We start from the raw sequence: 23,500 nt of genomic DNA, 5'->3' as shown, positions 1-23,500 counted from the left end.
GCAACTCAGGGCTCCTTCAGCAGCAGCCATACTCTTAGAATGTTTGGCATAACATCAGCGCAGTGCTCTTTTACACAACCAAGCAAATGACAGAATTTTTAGATTTCACCTTTTACATCTCAGAGTTGATTTCATCCAGCTTGTTGCAGAAACGTTGCTTTCCCTCAGACATTTAACATGAAGGATTCCCCTCTAATTTCCTGTATACGCCTTTATTTCAAAAAATAGGTTTTGACAGAGTAATGCTGCCTTGGAAACTCCAGCTGTGTATTCGAAATACACACAATAAAAAGATCTCAATGTGAAAGCCCTGGCACATTTGGGGAAGGATTTTGTGTTAATAGTGTTTAAAAAATTGTCATGTTGACATTTTTAGTAATCAATGAGGGGGAAAGAAAAGAGAACTTTATTTACCACATAAATGGGCTGTTTAGTTGTTTTTTTAATGAAAAAAATGCTATAATTAAATAGGTGTTTAGAGGAATTAGATCCTGAAACTGAAAGTTTGTTAGTTTTTAGAGGGATTGAAGTTGATTTATAAGAAAAGCTTAAAAATAGTGACAAATTATGATGTAATATCAGTTTTTAAAGTAAATATCTAAAAGGCCCTGATGGGAGGGGATTTGCTAGGAGTGAAACCCCCCCCCAAAAAAGGTTCAAACAGTAATTGGACACCTCAATGGCAACGAGATTTCAATAACCAGTCAGCAATCTTTTACTTTTACTTCTATCAGTTTGCATATTTCATGTTTATTAAATGTATTTTTGCATTATTTTCATCTGCTTTAAATGTCTTTAAGGTGTGTGTAAAGTCACACATACAGTTTCTTTTTTATTCTAATATGAAGACGTTAAATAACCATTAATTTAAGAAAATTCACATAAATTCCAGAGCAAACTGCAAACACAGCAAACATGATCACCAATAAAAATCATTAACATCTCCAAAGGTCATTATAGTGAAGTGAAACATGTATACTTGCTCAATCAGCTTTAACTCATGCACCTCGTTCTTTTTAGAAATTCAACAAAATGTTGTTTCAAGAAGGGATCTGCTGATCAACTTATATCAACTTGCATCTAAAATGTCTGATATGAGCACAGATAGATGGACTTGGCTCCATCATGTAATCAGCTTTAGTATTTCTATGTAGCCGTGCTTGTATCCTGCACACAGAGCGCCGTCACCACAGCAGATGTTACGCTGCGATGTGGCTTTTACCTTCTGGAGGTTGAAAAACAAGCTACTGCTGAGTTCAAAACCTGTCTCGCACAATTTTCCAGTCTTCTAAATTATAATTTATTCAACAGATGAATTTCCTTTTTAATATAAAATTTATGCAACGCATTAGTTAAACATAAAGGGATGCGTTTTTCTCATACTTGTTGTACCTAATCAGCCTTTTTTTGACTTTCGAACAACTTGAGTATCTTTTGTCCTGATATCTTATTGGGTCAATATTGGTATCATACAGAACTCAAAGCTGCTATTTTGATGTCATATCAGCAATTAAAAAGTTGGATTGGGACACCGCTAGCTCATTCAATTCCTTCCTGAATGAAAGAAGAAATGTTTAAATAAATCATTAAAAGTCTAGAATGGGGATATTTGTCCCAGTAAAAATTTTATGTAAATGTTTAAGAGGCTGGCCAGTCCTCAAACACCATTATGTGCTAATATAACTCAAAAAGGATACATGAGTAACAACATTTGTACATTTAAGTCAATATTAAATCAATCATTTGTTTTGTTTACTGTAGTCAACCGAAATTCAACTTGTACAATTCTTATTCAGTGCTTTAAATCTGTAATTTAATGCTCATATATTTGCAATTTATACTTGGAAATTTATGATTGTTTAAATTAGTGATTTATACTTTTATTGTTTCTTAGCTGTAACCTTGTATTTGTAACTTCTAAGCTTGTATTCTATCAGATGGAACATTTGATTTCACATTTTTGTAGATGAAAACAAAAAAATACAAATCTTAAACTTACTTACTTAAAAAGCTTTAGTTTCATTCTCAATAGTAATGTTACCATGCATGTTTAGCATCTAAAACCTGTTTGTTTATGAATTTGTGAGCTTAAAGGTTAAATCAAATAAGGAGAAATGACCCAGCAAACGCTGCATGCTTTTTTAATTTTTAGTAAAGAAAACATCTCTGCTCCTTGAACTTCTCACTAGAGAAACAGCAAACAGACACATTTCAGAACAATATTGCCTTCAAATATCTACCCTTCCTCTCAGGTTTAGTATAATTACAGTATAAAAAAAAAAAAAAATCATAGAATCAATTTAAAGTGCAGGACTAACATTTTCTCTCTTAGTGAGAGAAAACACAAAAATTCAAGCTTCCAGTTAAAGTTGGAAATAAAAAATGATAAAAAGGTGTTGAAGTGAATACTGCTACAGTTTTAAAACTGATTAATAAGCCTTGGTGATGTTATTTCTTTTAGGTTTTGTGTAAACAGTCCAAACCTATGGTAAATATATTTACTGTAACAGATCCCAACTAACAAAGGCAGACCAGTGATGGTGATAAACTCTATTCCTCAACCCACAATTGAACTGATTAAATTGAATAAAATAAAAAACAAGTGGTTAATTTGGGTATAGATTAGGTGGGAAAAAAAACTGAATTGTAAATTATATTAAATGACAAAAACTGATATGTTCTAGGGAAACAACAAAGTTGGTTATACTCTAACAGAAAGTGATGAGTGACATCTTGTTTCACACAGGTACAATCTTCAGAGTCACAGAAGGCGTTTAACAGTACTGTAGCTCTCAGTATGGCATATCAATGGTCTCTAGGGAACTAACCAAAAAAGCCCAGTCTGTGATAATCAGAGATACTCAGCACAAACCTCCGTCATCCCAGCTGTCAATAATCATGCCTGTAAGGCAACAAATCCTTTACAGTGTTTCAGAAGCACGTTTTGGATTGTCTGCATCGACCTCTCTCTTCCTCTTGAGAGTCTTTCCGAATGTTTCTTCATGTGTACCGAGAGAAAGGCTCAAACTGTGGCCCTGCTCTGCTCTGAGATGTCTCAGGCCAAAAATAAATCAATACTTTATTTATATTAGTCCTTCCAACATGTCCGAGTCCAAAGGGTGGAGGAGAAGGTGGGGGTTTATCAGGCCCAGTGTGAAGCGGCTCTTACTGCTCAGTGGGGCAGACGCTGCGATCTTTGCAGCAGAAATAATGCACAACCACACCATTAGGATACCTGGCAAATGCACTGAAAGAGAACCACAAGAAAGAAGATTTAGTAGCATCATCATCATCATCATCATCTGTTCCAGTAAGAAGCATTAGATTGACATAAAGCATCAAAGTTTTTTCACATGTTGTAACAGAACCAAAAACATAATTTATTATATTCGCATTTTGTCTAAGGTGGAAGGAAAAAGTTAATAATTTTTTCATTTTTAAATAAAAATTTGGATTCCTTTTGGGGTGTCATCAGCTTTTTTGTAGGGACTCGATAAGTTTTTCATTTTTCTTTAGAGAATAAATCAAGCTAAGTCAGATAACATGGAGAGAGACGGTCATGGATTCCTAATAGATTTATGTCTGAGCTTTGACTTGGCCATTCTAACACTGAACATGCTCTTATGCAGCAGGTTTTCTGCTGGAATTTGGTCTGTATTTAGCATCATCTGTCTCACTGTCAGCTTAGACCAGCGCCCCTTTTATTATTGGAAAAAAAAGCAAGCCCACAGCATGATGCAACCACTAAATTTGTCCAAGGTGGTGGTAAATGAAGGGTCTGGACCATTGGTTTCAAACTCTAACCCTTCACGGCTGTGTCCTGTTACTCTTTAAATGGTTAATCTACCCAGTTCTAGACAGCAAGCTTATGTTTGCAAACAATGCATCCTAGCTATATATAAACAGACTTTAACTAACATATCCCAGCACACATTTTCTTTCCCTTTCCCATTCCTTCTATGGCCAGGTGCTTCTAGCTGCCCACCAAGAACATCTGCTAGCTCCTCTTTGGCTGCAACCTCACCTCACCGCTCTGACCCTGTGTGATTTATGGCTCATTGTGTTGACAGGTGTTAGCATACTAAAGCTAGAAGCTGCCGTACTCCCATCTTTCTTCCAGGTTTCATCCAAAGCTGTTTTTATTTCATACCTGATGCTGCTCTGATTGATGATTGGTCAGTGCTGAAGTTAAACTAAAACTTGATTAATTGCTTAATGGGCTCTATGCACAACTCCACTACTTCCTGAACTCAATGCAGCTCTTCTGTTTCCTTTCTTTCATTACTGGATGACCTGATTAATCCAGGTGTGTCTGCCCATGGTTACTGAGGTCAGGCACACCTGGATTAATCAGTTCATTGAATAGAAGCAAACAGGAAACAAACGCTGCCTTAATTTCAGGAAGTAGTGGATTTCTGCAGAGAGCCCATTGTCTAGAGGCCTCTGTTATCAAGATTCCTCATTTGCACTGACACCACTTTGGTTTTATTCTCTTTGTAGTTTGTGTGTTTTAGCTAAGGATTAAACTGAATATTTATTTGTAATAGGGAAAGTATTACTTTTAATATATTTTAGCATAAAGTGGTACCTTATTGGTTTATATAAACAATCTGTTTCTAAACGCTAGTGCTTGAAACAACCCTTTTGAGACAGTTTGAGAATTTATGGTGGTTTACTTAATGATTAATAAAACCAACTGCAGTTATAAATTAAAATGAACATTTATTACAGGTTTTATCATTTATCATAAGAATAATTGCACAACGGCCACATTTACTGGCTGAATAAATGATTGTTAACCGACGATCCAAATCGTTCTAATCATCAAATGCTAATTACAATTCTCTTGTGCAAATAACATATCTATAAGTAATGGATGATTTTTTTTTTTTATCATGACTTCCAGGTATAATAATAATTAATAAATATAAATTATTCTTATATCATAAGAATAATTGCACAACACATCACTTCTTGTTGGTCTATGATTAAAACAGACGGAAGTTTTTTTCCTGCAAGAAAAATATGATAAAGTCAAGAGCCATTAAGCCTTTTGCAAGGTACTGTACAGCAGATATAAACAATTAAGATTTAGGAAAAAAAAAAAACCAGATTATGATTTTATATCGATAAAAAAAGGTATCCATTTTCCTACTCGTAATGAATTATAAGCCATGTCTTGTATGAGAGATTGCTGTACCTGTTTCCTATCTTCTTCTTGCAGACTCTGCAGGTTTTTTCTTCTGTTATTACACATTTAACCTGCTGATGGAAGATTCGTTCCTCTTGCACCTGAAATAAAACACAAATAATTAGCTTTTAAAAAAAATTTTTTCTAACCACAGTCATCTGCATGCCTAAAAAAAGAACAATTTAAATCTTTCAAATGCAGTCATCCACTAGTTACTGAGGTTGAGGACTAGTTAACTTCCAAACCACAGCCCTACTGTCCTAATAATGTTTTAGTATCATCATGAATCCCCTAAATGGTCTGTATCATTTGGTTTTGAAGGGAATGCATCAAATGCTCCCTTTGGGATTTCCCTCTGCATGGGAGCCACTGAGGCATCATGCTGTCCCTTCGTGTGGAAATAACCGACCCCAGAACTCACCCGGAGGAACTCGGCCTGCAGGAGACTCTTCAACACCTGATTACAGCGCTTCATCTGGGCCTTCTCCTCCAGGACGCTCTCAAGAAACACCCTTATCTCTCGGATCTGAGTGTTTGCTGGGAGCAGATTAATAGCCTAGAAAGACACCGCAGAAAAACTTGTTTAAAAAATGATTTTGGATAAATCAGCTCTGATACATTAATTTTGTCTCATCAGAGCAGAAATCTGTTCCTCAACCCTTGTCTTTTATTCATAGCAATGATTCAGAAACAAAGTTTAAGTTTAAAAGTGCAAAATGTCAAAGAAGTGGTCACCTTGGAGGTGTTCAGCTTGCTGTGGTGCAGCTCCAGGACCTGCAGGGCTGCCTGCAGGTTTGCCTTAGGCTCAGTGAGCTCCATCGTAATGGGCCCCAGGTAGTGAGAGTCAGGGGGGGAGAGGTACATCCGCAGCAAGGACAGATAAACCTGCAACAGCAGTTAATTCTTCCCTGCAGTCAGATCTCATTTAGGTTGGACGTAATGACAATGAATAAATGACACACACAGGGACAGACGTTTGACTTTCAGATCAATCAAGCATTAAGAAAGTTGGAGAGAGCAGAACTTTCAGCGGATAACAGGGAGGATGAGCCGAGAACAGAGGCTCATCAGTTTAAACCTCTGAAATCAACAGGGATAAATAAAAACACTGGTTTAATCATGAGAATTACAATACCAGGTACATTTACAGCAGGAAAGTCCTTCAATCTGGACCTTCATGGGACTTTATCTTTGTTTGTCTGTTCACATTAAAGAACAGAGCTGGATCAGGGTCCTTATGGAAGCAAACTCCGTCTCCCTCAAAAAGAAAGACATGGTCTGAACTAGAGTTGAAACTAACTATTATTTTGCAAATCGATTAATAATCTGATAGCCAAAGGTTCCTTAAAGAAGACTTTTTACAAAACTAAACCAGATGAAACTAAAACGTTTCCACTTGATAAGTTATGGATAGAGCATTTTACAGACAATAAAGATTGTCGATTTATTTTTTTTTACAATTTTGGTATAATTACTGCTCTGTCAGCTTAAGGCATGTTTAAAGTCTCCCTTATTAAATTAGTTGACGATTATCTCAATAATCAATAACGATTAATCCGATTAGTTGTTTCAGCCCTAGTCTGGACGTTTGGTCGGACCAGCAGTTCGCTGGTATTAACACCAGAATATAAGGTACGGATCAGAATAGATCTGGTCAATTAATGGTGCTTTCAAACTGAATAAAATATCATGAAATGAGACCCAATTAAAATGAAACTATTAGACCAAAAACTCCAGTTTACTCAAACATCATTTATTTTTTCCAAACTAAAGAGAAAGTTCACTCATCTCTTTTATGACTGAGGCAGGTTAAAAAACAGACAAACAAAATTTCTAAAATTCAGAAACCAGAATCAGAACTCTAATTTAGGAACAGCAAACATCCTGCCTCCTATAAACTATCTGAACCTGGCAAAATTAATCTCCAGACCGCCCAACCTAATCCATTCCTCTGATCTCCTACTTTTCAGTCTTGTCCATCCAAGCAAAAAATCTCTACATCATTAACTCTGCCTCTTCTACAGTAGCCCAGTCCTGCCTGATCTGAATAGCTGAGCCCAGGTGCTCCTTCCTCCTTCACAAACATATTCTGTCTTCCCTCTGCTGACCTTTCTTCCTCTTCTCTCCTCATGCTCCTGATGCATCAAAATGTCTTAAGAAACAGTATTGATTCGTTTTCTGTAAATTTATGCCCTTTATGAAAATCTCTAATTTCTCTGCTATTATGATCAGACTTTGTAGCATCAAACAGCGCTACAAAGAGAGAAAAAATAAATAAATAGTACTTACGTCCTTATTTCCCTCCACTGAACTGTTATAATGCCGGTGACAGTATCTATATAGTAAAAACAAAAAAATTAAAGTTAAATCAGAGACTCACAAATAGGTGGATCAAAACCTGATCAATAAAACCAACATGCTGGCAACATTTCACAGAATCTTTGATGTTCAGAGGAGTTGTCTGCTTTTATCATTCAAAGAAACAAACTCACTTTAGATCAGTCAGACAACCTGATGGTTACTGTTACCATGTGAGGTTGTGTAAGGGTTTGCTGGTGTTCAAGTACTCACTCTTCAGCCATGTGGGTGTCGTTGAGAACGTGAACATATATGAAAAGAGCCTGTTCGTGTTTACCCATGCGACCCAGGAGCAAAGCCCGTTCCTCCAGCAACCCTTAGAGATGGAAAACAAGTTCAGTTATGCAGCCAATAATCTGCAAGATATAATGCCCTAAATGACATCAAACAGAAATAAAGTCCCTCCATTTAGATTAAATCAAGGCTCTTCATCTCATCATCAGTGATGAAAATATGTAGAGAGGGATTAACTAGGTTTTGTCAGATAAATTTCAGATTAAGGTTTTTCTTTTAGCAGAAAAACATCTAATTTAGAGAGCTGCACCATACATGTTAGTTTTATCACTTAAACAACAGGCTATATGGAATGCAGCATCTGCTGTCTGTAATATTTCCTCATAGATCGTCTCAGAGAAAATATGGATTTATCTAAACTAATAATTTTACAACTGTAACATATCAAGAACAACTCAGGTCCAGGATTAAGGGGATGGTGGATGGTATAGAAAAGCCCAAACATTTTTTGATTAGCTGTGCATGCGTAAGATGCAAATGAACTTCACAGATACAATCTGGTCATTTCTTTCTTCTGAGCCCTTTCTCTTCTCCTTCGTATGCAATGTGACACATGCACACACCTGTGCATCCCATCAGTCATGAAGGCGAGGGTGCGCACCCCTGTTTCTGTCCAACCCTTTCTAAATATGTTATGGCTACAAAAACTTCACACTAAGAGCAAATAAAGGAGCCACAATTTGCAGCATCTGTGGCAACAAAATACAGGAAGGTTAGTTTCTAATCTAAATAATATCCATGTTCAGAAAATAGTTTGCTGTTTTTTTTTCTTTGGAAGGAAAAAGATGCAACGTTTATCTGGAAAACAAATTTTCCATTTTTTTTTTTTCCAGTTTAAGATAATATATCACAGTGCAGCTTTCTATGGAAACTAATTAGCAGATGTCATGACACATCATTGCATTGTGACTGTCAAATACAAAGGACTTTGCTCAAGACTTCAGACTTCACTATAACTTACAAAAAATGACTCGTAAACATCTCTGCTACAGCCGTGTTAAATTTATCATAAGAAGACTTAGCTGCCCGTTAGGATAAAACGGGGTTGAATAAAGTTTTTACACCAGGTGTATACCGGTAATCCATTTTTCCCAAATTCCCCCCATTTGTGTTAAAACTCTTTTTTGTAAACCTGGGAGGCGAGAGCTTTAAAACCCCTTCCTACCATCGAAAGGAAAGTCGCTGATGAGTCTGCCAGGTTCGTAGCTGGTAGAAATATCCAGGAAGGACAGCAGCTTATTCCTGAAGCTTCCCAGTTCACCTTTCTCATGCCCAGCAGGAACAGCAGGAACCCCTACATAAACAAAGCACATCTCATTAGCATCATCAGCCCTATGATGGATAGTAGACTGAATTATCAGTCTATAAACTCTGAAACTGGAGACAAACCTGCTTAATCTTTGTTAGTATATCTTAGTATGCTGTCTGTAAGAATTAAAAAATATATTCCTTTTATCCTTTTGGTGCGTAACTTTGAAATTAGATCAAATGACATCATTATGTTTGTTATAAAAATCAATTATTAATCACTTTACCAACACTATAGGCCAATCACTCAGACAGGAACATTTTACTGTACCACACAGTCAGGGATGTCCTGGTCCTACATGGATACTAAAAAAAAATCTTTCTGATATCAACTGAACAAAGAGTTTACGGTTATATCAGCCTGCATCTAAAAGCTGATGGAAGCTACAGCACTCATCTTCATCATTTATTCTGATCATGCATCTCTATCCAACATCCAACAACATCTCAAACAGTAAAGGGCTGGTCATCCTCCTGCACCAGTGTGTCGAAGTGAGCTTGTCACAGGTATGATGCAGACATTTTTGATTCATGCTCAATTTTGAAGCCTGGTATGCGCTATGTTATTCCTCGCCACAACGCAAGAGGGACAATCACGAACTAGCTGTGTCTAGATATGGCCGTACCAATCAGAGGCCTCCTTTCTGCGGTCATCTACAATTTTGGAGAGGTGCAGTAGAGTGTCTGCGGATGGAGCGGGGAGGCGACACCTACGCAATGGACCTAGTTTCGAAGTATAAATCAGCTTTAACAGCTTCTACTACCAAAGTAGCCGAAGCTACTTTACTGGAGCAAACATTACTGGACTTTGCAGCTAAGCACAAAATTTGTCATGAGCAAAATTTTCATCTTGAAATGTTTTCATTTGTAGAATACTCTTATGTTTAAAGGTTAAATATATTCTTTTTAGTTCTCCTACGATAGCCTGAGATGTAAAATGAGTTTTCCACTATTTATAGCAGTTGCCTCAATGGGTTCCATCAGTCCGTTCGTCCACGCTCTCGTTCACCTCGATACTTTGTCTGAGTTGCCGCTGATATTGACTCACTGGAGAGTGAAACTGGGCCACAGTTTGTGAAAAGAAATCACAAACACACAAGAAAATACAATGTTTGTTTAGCACAACGAAAGGGTTCAAACCGTATTCTGATATGTAGAAGAATAAAATGAGAGTAAACATTAGGGTGTTTTTTTAAGAATGACCTCAGATCTTCCCTGGGAATGCAAAGTAAACACAGTTTGTCCTCTTTTTGTTAAAAAAATATGATGCTTTGATAAAAATAACTACGAAACACATTATTGAAGCAGGTGAACAAAAGAACTATTCGTTTCAGCCTGTTGTCAGAGCTGAGAAAACGTTTGCATAAACTCGGGGCCTTGCACTTCATTCCTTTATTGTTTAAAGTTATTATAACCTTTTGGTTCATAATAAATGGATCAGTTTTTCTAATACCATTTTTATTTACTTTTGTTCTCTGCATATGTCACATATGTCTGATCAATATCCATAACAGTCAGTACTCAAAGATTTGATATTGATTTTCAGGGAGGAATCTTTCTAAATGGAGGCTCCTTCCATCTATTCATGCTTAAAAGAAATGCATCCTGGGATAAACCTACTATGGTTACACTGTTTTGTTTATTTGAATAAAATAATTTTTTAATGTTTGATGGTATGCAAAAACTTTCCTGTGAATGTGAATCTAAATTTATGCTTTTGTTTTTACAACTCGAAAGAACGAGACCATCAATTATTACAAGCAAAAATAACCCCGGCAGGTTTTTTTTTACTTTAAAGCCCCCTAAAGGGTGTGGGAATATCTGAACACACCTTCTGGCAGCGAGTTGAGGTACTGTTTCATCAGGCCTTGAACCCTGCTCAGGTACAGTTGAATCAGGACGTTGTGGAACTCCGGGCCCTTCTCATCCCACTCGTAGATGATGTGCTCCAGATACGGGATGGCCAGCTCCTCAAAGCCTTCCTTCAGGAACTGAAGCACTTTGTCTCGAGGCAAAGTCTCCACCTCAGGCAGATCTTCAGTAAAGATCTGAGCAAAGAGGAGACATTAAGTCGATGTTTAAGTAGGGGATTATTTAAATTGCCTGTGCCTTCCTGTCACGGCAGTACAGGAAGCTGAGACACATAAATCAGAGAGAAAATATCTGCTTCCCACCTTCAGGCCATCCTCTGGACAGATCTTAAGCACCCATGGGGAAAACTCGAAGATTATGCCCAGATTCTCTGCTCCTGTGAGTAAAATAAGTTTACAGGTCAGGAAACTCTAACCTTTGTCGTTATTAGTTTATAAAAAAAAAATTAAAACTATTCAGTTCAAACTATCAAGACGATTGGTGCTGTGCAAGAAGTTTCATACATCTCTTTATTTTACATTTTGTCACACTACAGCCACAAGCTAGGTATGTCATAGGGATTCGATCTGCTCTGATAAATAATAATGTGCTTTTGTACTCAACAACCATTAATCTTATACCCCTAAATATATACCAGTGCAACTGACCTCCCACAAAAGCCACATAAGTACTAATAAGACTACAGGAACTATAATAACTCTTTTTTAAATTGTGTTTTACAGATAAGATTCTCTCCACCTCTGTGGGCGAGCTTTCCTCTGGAGTGAGGAGCGAGGAGTGTTTCTTTTGGTCTGCTGGTCTGTTAGCAACAAAACTCCTTTTGAGAGGAATGCATTAGTAAAACTAATTCCTAAAACTAGATATCTTAAAAGCTTATAATATAAGGAAGCTTCATATCTCGATTCCTTTTTTTAATCAAATGTAACCAAACATGTTCCTGGCCTGTAGCAATAGTGGAACAAAATTCACTTAATAAAAAAATAGGCAACAAAGTGAGTGTTTAGATGTGCAAAGTTAGCAGAGAGTGAATATTTGAAGCTGTAATTACAGTCAGACATTGTTCTTTAAAAGACTAATTAAAAAGCATTTCATTTTCATTCTGCTTCTCAATGATGCAACATGTTTTCAATGTCTGTCAAACCAAATCCTAATAAATTATCTCCATGACTGTAGAAGCAAAGGATTCCTGATTCTCACCAAGTCGCTGGAGGTACTGGACGGTTCGCTCATGGCCTTTCAGAGGAGAGTTGGCCTTGGTGGATTGGTCCAACAGAACCTGCAAAGCTGAAACAGAGCAAACAAAGTAAGGAGAGGAAAAGAGGGGAGGGTGCAGAGCAGCACAAGCAAAGACATGATTATGCATCTAAACTGGACAAGGGTTTGTCAGTTGCTGTGAGCAGCTGCTTTCAATTGGCAGACGGATCAGGAGGCAAACTTCGGCAGCGTGACATCAGCGTAGATCCCAGCAGGCCAATTAGGACCAGCTGTGCTACAACATCCAGAAAGGGCCGAAACCAGAGAAATCAGAACTGCTCTGGGTTTGAAGACTCTGATGACGCAAACACAAGCTGGAAACCTCCTCTGAGACGAACTGTGTGGCTTTATTGAGCTGACTCACAAACATTGCTTCGCTACAAGCAACTAACTGGTAACGAGACGACAGGTGACAAATTCAGAGAAACAAAGAGCCTGACATTCAATGCTTTAAGTCAACTGAAAAAAATGATCTATTCAGCAGTTTAATGCAACACATAAACAGCTCAGCCTCTGACGTCAGTTATATTTCACTTGACTCACATCAGATTAATTTTCCCATTGAAAATTAGTTTTCCTTTAATTAAACAATAAAAGAAAAAAATGGGCTGATAAAAAGTTTAACTTTCCATACAGAAAACATAAAGGGTGGTTTAAACAATTGCTAAAGACCTGGACTTTAATGGGCCAAAGAGACCCAACAGAACAGAATTTTCAGTCCCATCCTTTGTTTCTTTATTCATTAAAGGCTCGGTTATGATCCAAAACAAACTGCCTTGTTTCTTTTAAACTGAAATCCTTCTGAAGAAATGGAAACCTGTTAACCATTTCAGCTTTTGTTCACAACTGGAACCAGACTTTTTCTGGGGGTAATTTTTAGGGGTTTTAAGAAGGAATATTTATATTTACACCATCACTCACCCTCATTTAAACACTTTTAATTTCTGAGCCTGACCTGACTCCCTTTAGTTTAGATGTTATTGTGACTGAAGAGAAGTAATAATCTTCTTGAAAAAAAAAAAAAAAGCATTGGTTCTAGATTTTACAAAAAAGAACCTTGCAAAAATGTGGACTGCATTTTACTACTCCCTGTACTTTGGAAAACTTGCTCAAACTTTTCTAATTTCATTTCAGACAACTAAGCAGCTCCTCTGTGATGGTCTCAAAGGTGTGTTGGAGAGAATGTGTAGCAAACACGCATCATGAAGACCAAGTTAAACAGCTGACAGGTCAGGGAGAAAGACGCTCAAACCAAGGCTTGAATACGACAACATCAAAAGCTTTGAATATCTCACTGAAGGGCAACGCTTCATCTGCTTTCTAAAAGCAAAAGGAGTCCAGCACAACAGCGCAGTAACAGACAAGGTCTAAGGTGACAGGCCTCCATTAATATGAATAAAAGCTTAGAGGTACATGGTGACACTAGAGGAAGGAACTGATCTGAGAGAATCTGTCCATGGAGTCGTGGATTTATCACACAATTATTTTTAAAAATAAGATTCTGTTTTAAATGTGATAACAACGTGAAAAAAAGCTTGAAAGGTGGAAATACTTTTTGCATTTGGTTATTTTGATTAAATCAGACGTGCAATACAACTCATCTTAAGTTGCTTACATATGTTCTTGATTATTTCTGTAAAGATAAATCTATAATATTAGAGAAGATGAATAGTTTTCCCAGGTACCATCTAAGGCTCCAAATAATTTGAAAAAATTTCAGATGCATAACAGGAATCACAGAAAAACAAAATCCGGCTGATTTAAATGAATGATTGATTACAATGATCAAGGTGTAAACATGCAGTTTCCTTAATAGCCAGCCTTCTGAATTATCCTGTCTAATCTTTTCTGCAGGCTGCATTGCGGTTTAAGTGATGTCCTGTTGGTGCTACCCAGGACTTTAACACAATAGGTGAGGTATGATAAAAAATAAGTGAAAAAAAGGATTTGTAATTTTTTTACGGTCCTGAAAACGTTTAGATTTACTAAGAATTGTGATGTGTCTAGATAATTTAAACCGGACATGTTTAGTGTGAGGCTTCCAGCAGAGCTTTTCGTCAATCACCCCATTTTCTCATTCCACCTCTCCCCCACCCACCTCGACTTTCCCCATGTTCCCTTTATCATTTCCAAATAAGTATCTAATGATATACCTGAAGAATATTCACAGTCAGAAACAATCTTGACCAGGCATAGGTACTTAATACATGATTATATATCAAAAAACAATTCAACAGTGGTACGACACCACAACACGTGCGAGTTTGATCATGATTTGATCTTGGCAGCTGCTTACCTTTCTGGTGTAAGCCCTTTTTTTCATACAGAATGATGAGCTCGCTGTACTTCTGGGATTTCTTCAGGACGTACTCGCTTTCCTCAATGTGACAGTGGTTGTTTTCCAGTCGAAGAAGAGGAGAGACAAGGGCCACGTTTGTCTGAGCAGAACAGATTAACAAACACTGTGAATTTAATTTTTATTTTGCTGTTGGAGACTCTCATCGTTTAGGGCGTTACATCTAACCCACTTTATTAAATCAGACCTAACACAGCGTCAAATTTATCTCAGTGATGGATCTTCCCCCTTCATAAATGTCTACAAAAGGTTAGGACTTTGTGTAAGATATGAATTAAATATAACTGAACACTACAGAAAGGAAATAATGTTCAAAATTATTAACTTTTCTTTTTGCAAATCTTAACTTATTTGGATGCAGGGCTTTTTGAAAAGGCTGGGAAAGGAACAAGGAAGTACTGGGAAAAATGAAGAACGGTCAAAAACGTAAAAATATTATTTGGGATAGCACATATATTTGTATGATGTTAACACTTAATTATCCATTTACAAATTATTAATTTAAAAAAAAAACATTTTCCACATTTTTAAGTGAGAGATTTCTTTAGCTATCCTTTACTTTAAAATAAAGTTAAAAGATAGAACTGCTTTTAGATTGAGTTGGATGAGTTATAATGGCACATCTTAATCAAAGCTAAGGCTGCACACCACCCTCAACACATGACGGTAGTGAAACATGGTGAGGGCAGCAACATGCTATGGGGAATACATTTTTTAAGCAGGGCCCTTGATGCTGGTCAGCAGGTAGATTTTCAAAGTGCACCTGCCAATGCGGTGGATTGCGAAAATATTGTTCAACTTGTACAACTGACCTCTAAAAGGCAGGGATAGACCTGAGTGGCTAATTATCTTTTAATATCATGAGTAAAAGAAGAGAAACTGAACAGAAACTTTAGGAATATAAAATTAAAGGCTGTCAAGACATGTCACATACTTGACACTGTGGACATCTATGTGCGCAAAATAATGCATCAAAAATTTCATAATATGCAACATTATGCAAAGCACCGTAAGATCCACTGAGTATTAAATGTGCTAATATCTATGAAGAAAAAAGAGTTGGAGGCCTTACATGCAGATAACATTTCAGCAACGTGGTGTCAATGATCTGCAGGAGCTTTTTGCGGCTTTTAATGGTCGGTGTGCCCTCCATGAGTGGAGACGTGGTGGAGGGGTCAGAGTCGTTCAGCTGCTTAACAAGGTGGCTGCGTTTCTGTCAGGATAAGAAGAAAAAACATTATCAAACAACTGTTTTGTTTTTTGTTTTTGTTTTTTTTTATTTAGCACAATTCATGTGATCCGAACTACCAAATAAACATTTAAAACTTTAATTCAGGACTTCAGGTTTTTCACATATTCAGAATATATATATATTTTTTTTATTTGTCATAAACACCCACCTGGGTAAGATAATCTATAAGGGCCAGATGAGCTTTCTCCAGCTCGGCGACAGACAGCGTAGGCAGAGGGTTTGGGTAATGCAGCTGTTTGCGGAAGTCTGATGGGAGTAGGTCTGGGTAAAGTCCGATCACATGTGTAGGATCTTTTGATAAACAGAGTAAATAAATATAAAATAAGAAGTCTAAAGGCAATATAAAGCAACCAATGCAATACAATAGCAAAATCTATTTTAACATCAGCCACTTAGAGAAAGATTGTGTTTCTTTAGTTAAACAAAAGTGAGCTCCTTGCACATACAACACTGTTTGCAACAAGAAACATGATTCAGTGAACACTGCTGTCTATTATGATGAAGAGAAGGCCTACCGGTGCCAAGTTTAGCAAACACCTGCATGGAGTCATCAAATTTCTTCTGGCAAAACAGGTTGAAGGCGTAAAGGTTCTGGATGTGATGAATCTGCTGCTTCTTGTCACCATCTGCATCATCCTTCATTTTCTGGAGGAGAAAACAAACCACATAAGAGGAGCTGAAATGTGACCAAACCTTAAATTTGATCTGGTTTTCTGCTTAAAGAACGCTGGAAATTCAAAGATCCCTTAATCAACTCTTTTCACAATCGGTTAAAACATTACTAAGCTTTAACTTTTTAAATAAATAATCAATGCTGCTATAGTAAAAGGTAACACCAGAATTTGATCTGCTTACTGCGAGCTGAAGCGCCAGCTCAAACTGCTTGTCCTGGAGAAGCTGTCGGATCTGGCTGGCTATCGACACCGGAACCAGGCGCCAAACAAAATGGTTGCTGGCGACATAAACGATATTTGGCCTGTAAGGGAAGAGAAATTATTTTAGCAACCCCTAGACGTCGATGCTGCTGCTCTTCTCCACTACAGATGGACCAATAGCATCTGTAATTTAAAGAAGGGACAGAGATGAAATCCCCCAAAGATAAATGATATACAAACAAAAGATTTTACAGAAAATACAGAAATAAATACAGAACAAATATTAAAATCCCCTTTTGGTGGATGTTTTTTGGGGAGAATTTTGATTTTTATTTTCCTCCTCCCAATTTCCTACCTTTTGTAGTTTTTATTTTTATTTTTTATACTTCTTCAGGTATGACAGTGAGCTCTCCCCACAAGAAATGATAGGATGAGTTTTTTTTTATTTAGGAAAAAATAAAACATGCATGGGAGCTTGTAGATCTATCAGAAGATATTTAAAGGGGTTTATGACTCTTTATTACCATGATTTTAAAAAACAAACTTAAATCAAACCTACTGAAAATGTTTTTAAGAAATAGGGAAAAATGTATTTAAATTATTGAGTTATGTCCAAAGTATCAAAAAGGCGAGATTGTACTACAATTTGTAACTTGATTTCTCTTGTTTTGTCTGATCGATGTATTTTTCGTCTCACCCTGCTGATGTGATGAAACGTGGCCTTTGCAGCTCCACATTCTGCACCAGCAGCCGTGGCTCCAAGGTCCGGATCTCCACGTACCGCGGGAGGACTGCAATGATGTATGGAGGCTGGTGCTCTGGGGGATCAAATCATTTTATATCTATTTATATTAACTTAAAAAAGGCAATGGTTATTAAGATAATGTTAGTAATCAGAACTAAACAAGGTATTAAACAGAAATAGATAGCTTTGGTCACCATTTTTTTAGCACCAAGGATCGGGTGTAAAAAAAAAAAATTGAAAAGTCTGTTTTGACTGAGGATCACAATTATTGAGGCTGATATATCTACAGCAAAAGGGTAAAAGTTTAGTGGTTTGTGTGTAGATAAAGCAGATAATGGATGGCCCGCTTAAACAGATTGAAAATGTTCTGGTTAGTATCCGCCTCTCCCTGCCAACGGCATTCTGTTGACAGCATTAAGATGAGGAAATTGGAAGCTGTATAGAACCAGTGCTGGGAGGCTTCATTTCCTCTTGTTCCTCCTGGATTCCAGTGAGAAGAGAGACAAACAGCAATAAAACAACTGGAGAAACTCCCCTCACCATAAACGTGTGCTTAATGTGTAATATATAGAAAAATGTCTCTTTTTTCCCCTCTGTCTCTCAATCCTGCATTACACGTTGGTGTAGCGCATAAAAATCCCAATAAAAAATGTGAACGTTTGTGGTTGAACTGCGGCACGCTCTTTAGCAATGAAAATTAAAGTCATCTTTACCCTGACATAAAACACCGCACATTATATGGATTCATTGGACCCAAACAGAAAACAATCTACTGTGAGCCTACAAGTGATTGTAGTGTCAAACCACCTCTTATCCATTGCCTCTTGTGATGCTTATTTTACTTTGACAAGCAAGATTATTTATGTTAAATCATCAGATTTCAGGATGTTAACAGGTAGAGAATTATTATTTAAAAACAGTAATTATGTTAATTTATTTTATTAGAGTATTTAATTCTAGGTTTGGTTTTAAGATACAACATAATTACGTTATAAAAGGCTTTCTTTTAGGGCCTCATGTCTGTCAAATGAAACAAAAAAACCATTACATGGAAGTGAAGTTGCCACAGCTTCTACATTCTGGAAAACACCTTGTTTTCTACTTCTTGTTGGCAAGTCTGACACAGAATAAGTACTGTCTGTCTCTTTTGATTAAAATTAAGCAAAGCGTTGGGGAATAGTTTTGTTTCTTTTCCTTACCCATGGCTATAGGGATGTCTGTCCAGTTCAGGGCACACTTCTGGGTGCAAACTCCTTCTTCATTAAGTACCACAGTAAGGTCATCCTGCCCAACAGCCACCTTTCCATCAGCCAGGGGGGCAACCAGAGGCTCCAACTGTTTCCCAGTGGGGAAGAGCTCCTTGATGGAGCCGCGCCCATCCAGCTGTTAACAGCAAAGAGGGTCACAATGTGTCAAAAAAAAAGTAAAAGCCATTCATATCGCGCTCAGAAATATATTAAGATAATATTTTAAGAACATATGACAAATAAACCATATTTTTTAGTTATTATCTTAGCTTTGTCTGAAAACATTTTTTAACTTCACTAAGAATGTCTTTCACTTGCACCAACACAAACAACGCAAATATCTGAGGCTATACTCAGTAAAACACACCCGAATAAGGTAATAGTCCCGTTTGAAACCAACACAGATGGAGTTTTCACACCAAGCCATGGACTTTGGAATATCTGGCACACCCAAGTCGCTCTGAGACACAGAAACAAAATGATTAGATGGCAAATCTCCCCAAAAGTACAAGCAAAACACAGTCCTGTCAATGGATGGAGTGAAACCTAAATAATCAACATGAAATAATTTACCTGCAGCTCATGAAACTCTCTATCCTTCCAGTAATACAGCTGGAGTTTCCTTTTCACTGCCACGCACATTCTGAGGCTTTGCTCTCCTGTACTTGTTTGCTGAAAGTAACAAACAAACAAAAAACACTTAGAACCTTTAAAAAAATCATGGTGGACGTTATAGTAGATTTTATTAAAAATAATAGGAAAAAAATGTTAAATATGAGGAGTTTTTCTGTTTTTAAATGGAAAACAAACTGGCTGATATTAGCTGGTGGTCACCTACTTTACTCTGTTAAATTCTAATGCATTTAAAAAGGATGTAAGCCCTTAATTGGAATCGAAAATGGAGCTCCCCTGGGATGTGTTCTCTTTCCACTTTCCTCGCTGAGCACCAATGATTGTCCCTTAGTGGATCTGTCTGTAAAACTCCTGAAGTTTGTAGACAACACCAACATTTAGAAATAACATCTGTTAGAGCAGCCAGAACCAACTTTAATCCACTAAAGGCAGAAATATTAGTGGACTTCGACATGATCTCTTCTCCCCATTCTCAACCAGCAGAGACTGAAATACAGCAGCTGACGAGACTAAAACCTTCCACAGGAGCTGCTGGTCATCCTCTATACTGCTGTCATTCAGTCTGTCCTGTTAGGGACTTTTTCATTTCAGATACAACAGATATTGGAGCTTTGAGTGTTGATTGATTCCAGAAATGATATTTTTGTATTATTTTATTACATTTTCAAATGCCGAATGTCAGAAAAGTCTTGATGAAATGATTCTACTCAAATATTCATGAGAACTGACCTATTTATTATTAATTAATGGATGAAAAAAAAGGTGTAGTGTTTCAAACAGCTTGCTTATATCTGAGATTTTAGATGCAGGCCGATATATTCTGATATTTTCTTTTTTTTACTGATGCTTATACCGATGTTAATATGGTATCAGGGCATCCCTATGTCCTATGTTTGTCAGTCACTGTGTGGTTTGACCTAAACTACATACAGTAGTAGCCATTCAACATTTCGCCACTTTCCTTTATAGGCCCTTGTCTGGTCTCTTTTAATTCCTTTTTTAAACATCAATATTTGTACTAAAATATTCTTTGTGTCATGATTTGTGGACATTAAGATCTAAAGAACGGTCACTCCAGTGGCTGGATGTAGGACGAGATTTAACTGGGAGTTGGAGGGAGGTGGGCTGCCATTCGACTGGGAAGGGCCACTATGACAGCCCAGAGAGCACTGACCAATAACGTTTGCAGAAAGGAATTGTGAGGAAATGCTTAGCCAACACTCTGCAGACCCCAAACATCCTGCCTTAAACTGTTTAAGGTTTAAGTTGGTGTTACAGAGCTCGATTTACAAAAAACAGCCACAATAAAGACAGTTTTTATTCCCCAGTGTCAATCTGATGAACTCTTGACAGCATACTAACTGATACCGAGTTTATGTGAACCAGTCCAACCATTTCTCCATCTTTTCTTGAAAAACAAAAACATATACATCAATAGTTGTACAAAAATATCATTTATTGTTTTTGTATTTCAACTGCTTTTGCACGCACCTAAAGGGTTGCTTTAAATTTAGAAAACAAACGATCAGCAGGACAACAATAAGTCATATGAAAATATTTATTTTTAAATATGGAAACAAATAGGGAAGCTAATATCTAAAGAAATGTCTGGCTTATTTGGCTTCCAACTCTAGTTTCCCACCAGTGCTTCTGCTTTCAGGTTCCCACTTGGAACAAATGCTTCACAAATTGCACAGCTAAAACTTCCTACTTTACACACAGTCAGAACTAATTGGCAACTCTAACATTCATGGATTAATATTCCTTTAAAATAACAAAATTGAAGAACAAAAATATATATCAACTTCTTTGAAGGGCTGAAAACATATCGAAAGATTTTAAATCCATATAGAAAACGTAGAGTATCAAATCGAGACCTTATTCAAAAACTGTAAAGAAGGAAAATCATATATGAAGCATGTAAAACTTTTTTAAGAATGAGGCTCAGAAAGCGTGTCTCGCTTTAGTATTTAACCCACTTTGTCAGTGTGACAGTCTGCAATCACAGCTGTAGCATTTTTCAGGTATTGCTGCTCCAGCTTTTTCTTGTACAACAAAATCAGTGTTGATTCAGTTTGATCAAATGGAAAAAAAAAAAAAAAAAGTTTGTTCTAGATTCTTACATTTATTTAGTTTGGGACTTAATCTTCTGCCATCTTTTAGCTTTTCCTCTAAACAGCGTGCATTTCTTGGTTTTTATAATTTACAAATTATATCTACAAACAAACTCTAATGCCTTTACAGAATGCCAAACATCTGTCATATACAATCCTAAAAAAATACATTAAGGTTGTATTTGTAATGTCATACAAAGTTCATAGCATGCATGCAAAAATCAGTTAGTTACCTCTAAATGACCATGTGTTATGGTAACTTTTCCAAGAAACAGACTTGTTGGAACTAGACTAGCTGACGCCTGTGCGTCTATCAGATGACAACAAAGCTGCGTAAAGTTTATAAACATCCATCCTCAGAGGCCCGTCTATGGCTGTCAAGATGGCAGCATGAACTTCTGTTTGGATTTTTCTCTCCTTTGTTTTTATATTAAATGCACAAAATTTATATAAAAGATTAAATAAAAAAGCAAGGAATCTATTATTACTGTTTATTAGATACTCAAGTCTTTTTAAGAATTATAGAACTTTGGGCGTATACAGCAATCTAAGAAATATAAGATCATAAGGTATGCTCCCCAAAATAAAACTCAATCATAATCACAGCAGTTATTTTCTCAAATGTGTAGAAAATAAAAATGTTCAGAAGCCAGAGGAGGACTTCTCGCTATTATAATTTATACGTTCACCAAAGGAAGAAATGTGGGACAGTTACATGTCTTAGTAATAATGCTCTATAACCACAGACAGACTTACTGACCTGCAGGTCGCATGCGATGAGTGTGGCCCCTTTGGCTTTAGACACCACAGTGATCTGCTGAAAGGTCAAGAGGTCATGGACGTGGATGTTGTTCTCTGGAAGACACAAAAGACGTTTTTGTTGAATCTTCTGAACTAGATGGTTAAAAACTATGCATTGTGGAGACTTGGATGACCGTTAACCAGAAGAACTATTTGCTGAATAAGCAATTAAGACAAAACTGTAGAAAAATATACTAATGTTGTGTTTAAGCCAAAAATTACATATAATCTTTGTCAATAAATAAACTCTGTCCATCAATGGAAAATAATGGAAAGTGGAAAGAAACATCCCTGAATCAAAAAGCTAGCAGTCACAGTGAGAAAAGCTATTCTGTAGACTTGCAAAAACTGGCTTCAACGTATTTTAAATGTTGTTTTCTTCATTTAAAAACAGCTACGAGAACAGAAAACAAACTTTTTAGAAATATGATGGTAAAATTCTAAATACATAAAAAATTGGATGTCTAACTTACCCAAAAGACTGACAAGAATTTTGTACTGAGAGACAACGTATAGCTGCAGAAAGAGAAAAAAATACAATAATAAAGCAGCAGATGTTGGGTTATAATTCTAGTACCAGACTGAATGGAAAACGCCAAATAAAAACGGATTTTAAAGCAATTCTAAAGAGCCTTAAAACAGATAATCTTATGTTTGATAATTTCACAGAAAACATGGGTGTAGATCCCAGCAGGAAGTTGCTGCATTGCCTGAATATTAACCCTGCAAAATTTACACAAATATACAGTCTTTCATGGAAATTTAGTCCCAATGACTTCCGTCTTTATAATGAATGGGGAAAGGGCGAAGTGATGTATGCCATATAGCAGTCTGAACATTTGTAATTGTTTTGTGTGGCAGGGTTACTGCCACACTGCAAAAAACAATCTAGAAATAAGTCAACATTTCTTAAATTAAGTGTATTTACCCTTAAGTGAGTAGGTAAATAAGAAGATTTTCCAATGGAATGAGTATTTTTACTCTCAAAATAAGATAATTAGATAATATGCACTTGAAGTAAGACAATGTAATTGATTTTTTTTCTTATTTTATATGTAAATTGTCTTTTTCCATTGGCAAAATGTCTTACCTCCACAATACAAGAACAAATGCACTTATTTTAAGAAAAAATTACTTACTTAATTATTAAATTACTTACTTAATTATTACTTCTCAAAAAATCTTATTGCCAGTAAAAGT

General features: G+C 36.6%; 1 protein-coding gene across 1 annotated transcript in view; it reads right to left on the bottom strand.

Annotated features, from left to right (window-relative positions):
* Positions 1 to 690: 690 nt before the first annotated feature.
* The window catches only part of vps39 (VPS39 HOPS complex subunit), a 25,913-nt gene continuing 3,103 nt past the window's right edge, over positions 691 to 23,500 (bottom strand). Inside the window, exons 2-22 of the mRNA XM_015393597.1 lie at positions 22,774 to 22,816; positions 22,260 to 22,354; positions 19,326 to 19,424; positions 19,120 to 19,212; positions 18,705 to 18,888; positions 17,458 to 17,578; positions 16,741 to 16,861; positions 16,401 to 16,530; positions 16,034 to 16,176; positions 15,706 to 15,846; positions 14,574 to 14,715; positions 12,221 to 12,307; positions 11,326 to 11,399; positions 10,983 to 11,199; positions 9,009 to 9,137; positions 7,763 to 7,865; positions 7,481 to 7,526; positions 5,927 to 6,076; positions 5,613 to 5,747; positions 5,201 to 5,292; positions 691 to 3,247 (exon numbers count right to left, since the gene is read on the bottom strand). Of these exons, the coding sequence (XP_015249083.1) occupies positions 3,166 to 3,247; positions 5,201 to 5,292; positions 5,613 to 5,747; positions 5,927 to 6,076; positions 7,481 to 7,526; positions 7,763 to 7,865; positions 9,009 to 9,137; positions 10,983 to 11,199; positions 11,326 to 11,399; positions 12,221 to 12,307; positions 14,574 to 14,715; positions 15,706 to 15,846; positions 16,034 to 16,176; positions 16,401 to 16,530; positions 16,741 to 16,861; positions 17,458 to 17,578; positions 18,705 to 18,888; positions 19,120 to 19,212; positions 19,326 to 19,424; positions 22,260 to 22,354; positions 22,774 to 22,816 (2,427 nt within the window). The 3' untranslated portion in view covers positions 691 to 3,165. The remainder of the gene's footprint in view (positions 3,248 to 5,200; positions 5,293 to 5,612; positions 5,748 to 5,926; positions 6,077 to 7,480; positions 7,527 to 7,762; positions 7,866 to 9,008; positions 9,138 to 10,982; positions 11,200 to 11,325; positions 11,400 to 12,220; positions 12,308 to 14,573; positions 14,716 to 15,705; positions 15,847 to 16,033; positions 16,177 to 16,400; positions 16,531 to 16,740; positions 16,862 to 17,457; positions 17,579 to 18,704; positions 18,889 to 19,119; positions 19,213 to 19,325; positions 19,425 to 22,259; positions 22,355 to 22,773; positions 22,817 to 23,500) is intronic.

This window comes from Cyprinodon variegatus, unplaced genomic scaffold (assembly GCF_000732505.1).
Source record: "Cyprinodon variegatus isolate N-32 unplaced genomic scaffold, C_variegatus-1.0 Scaffold650, whole genome shotgun sequence".
Classification (NCBI taxonomy): domain Eukaryota; kingdom Metazoa; phylum Chordata; class Actinopteri; order Cyprinodontiformes; family Cyprinodontidae; genus Cyprinodon; species Cyprinodon variegatus.
Note: the sequence above shows the minus strand (reverse complement) of the source record. Positions and strands in the feature narration are given on the sequence as shown.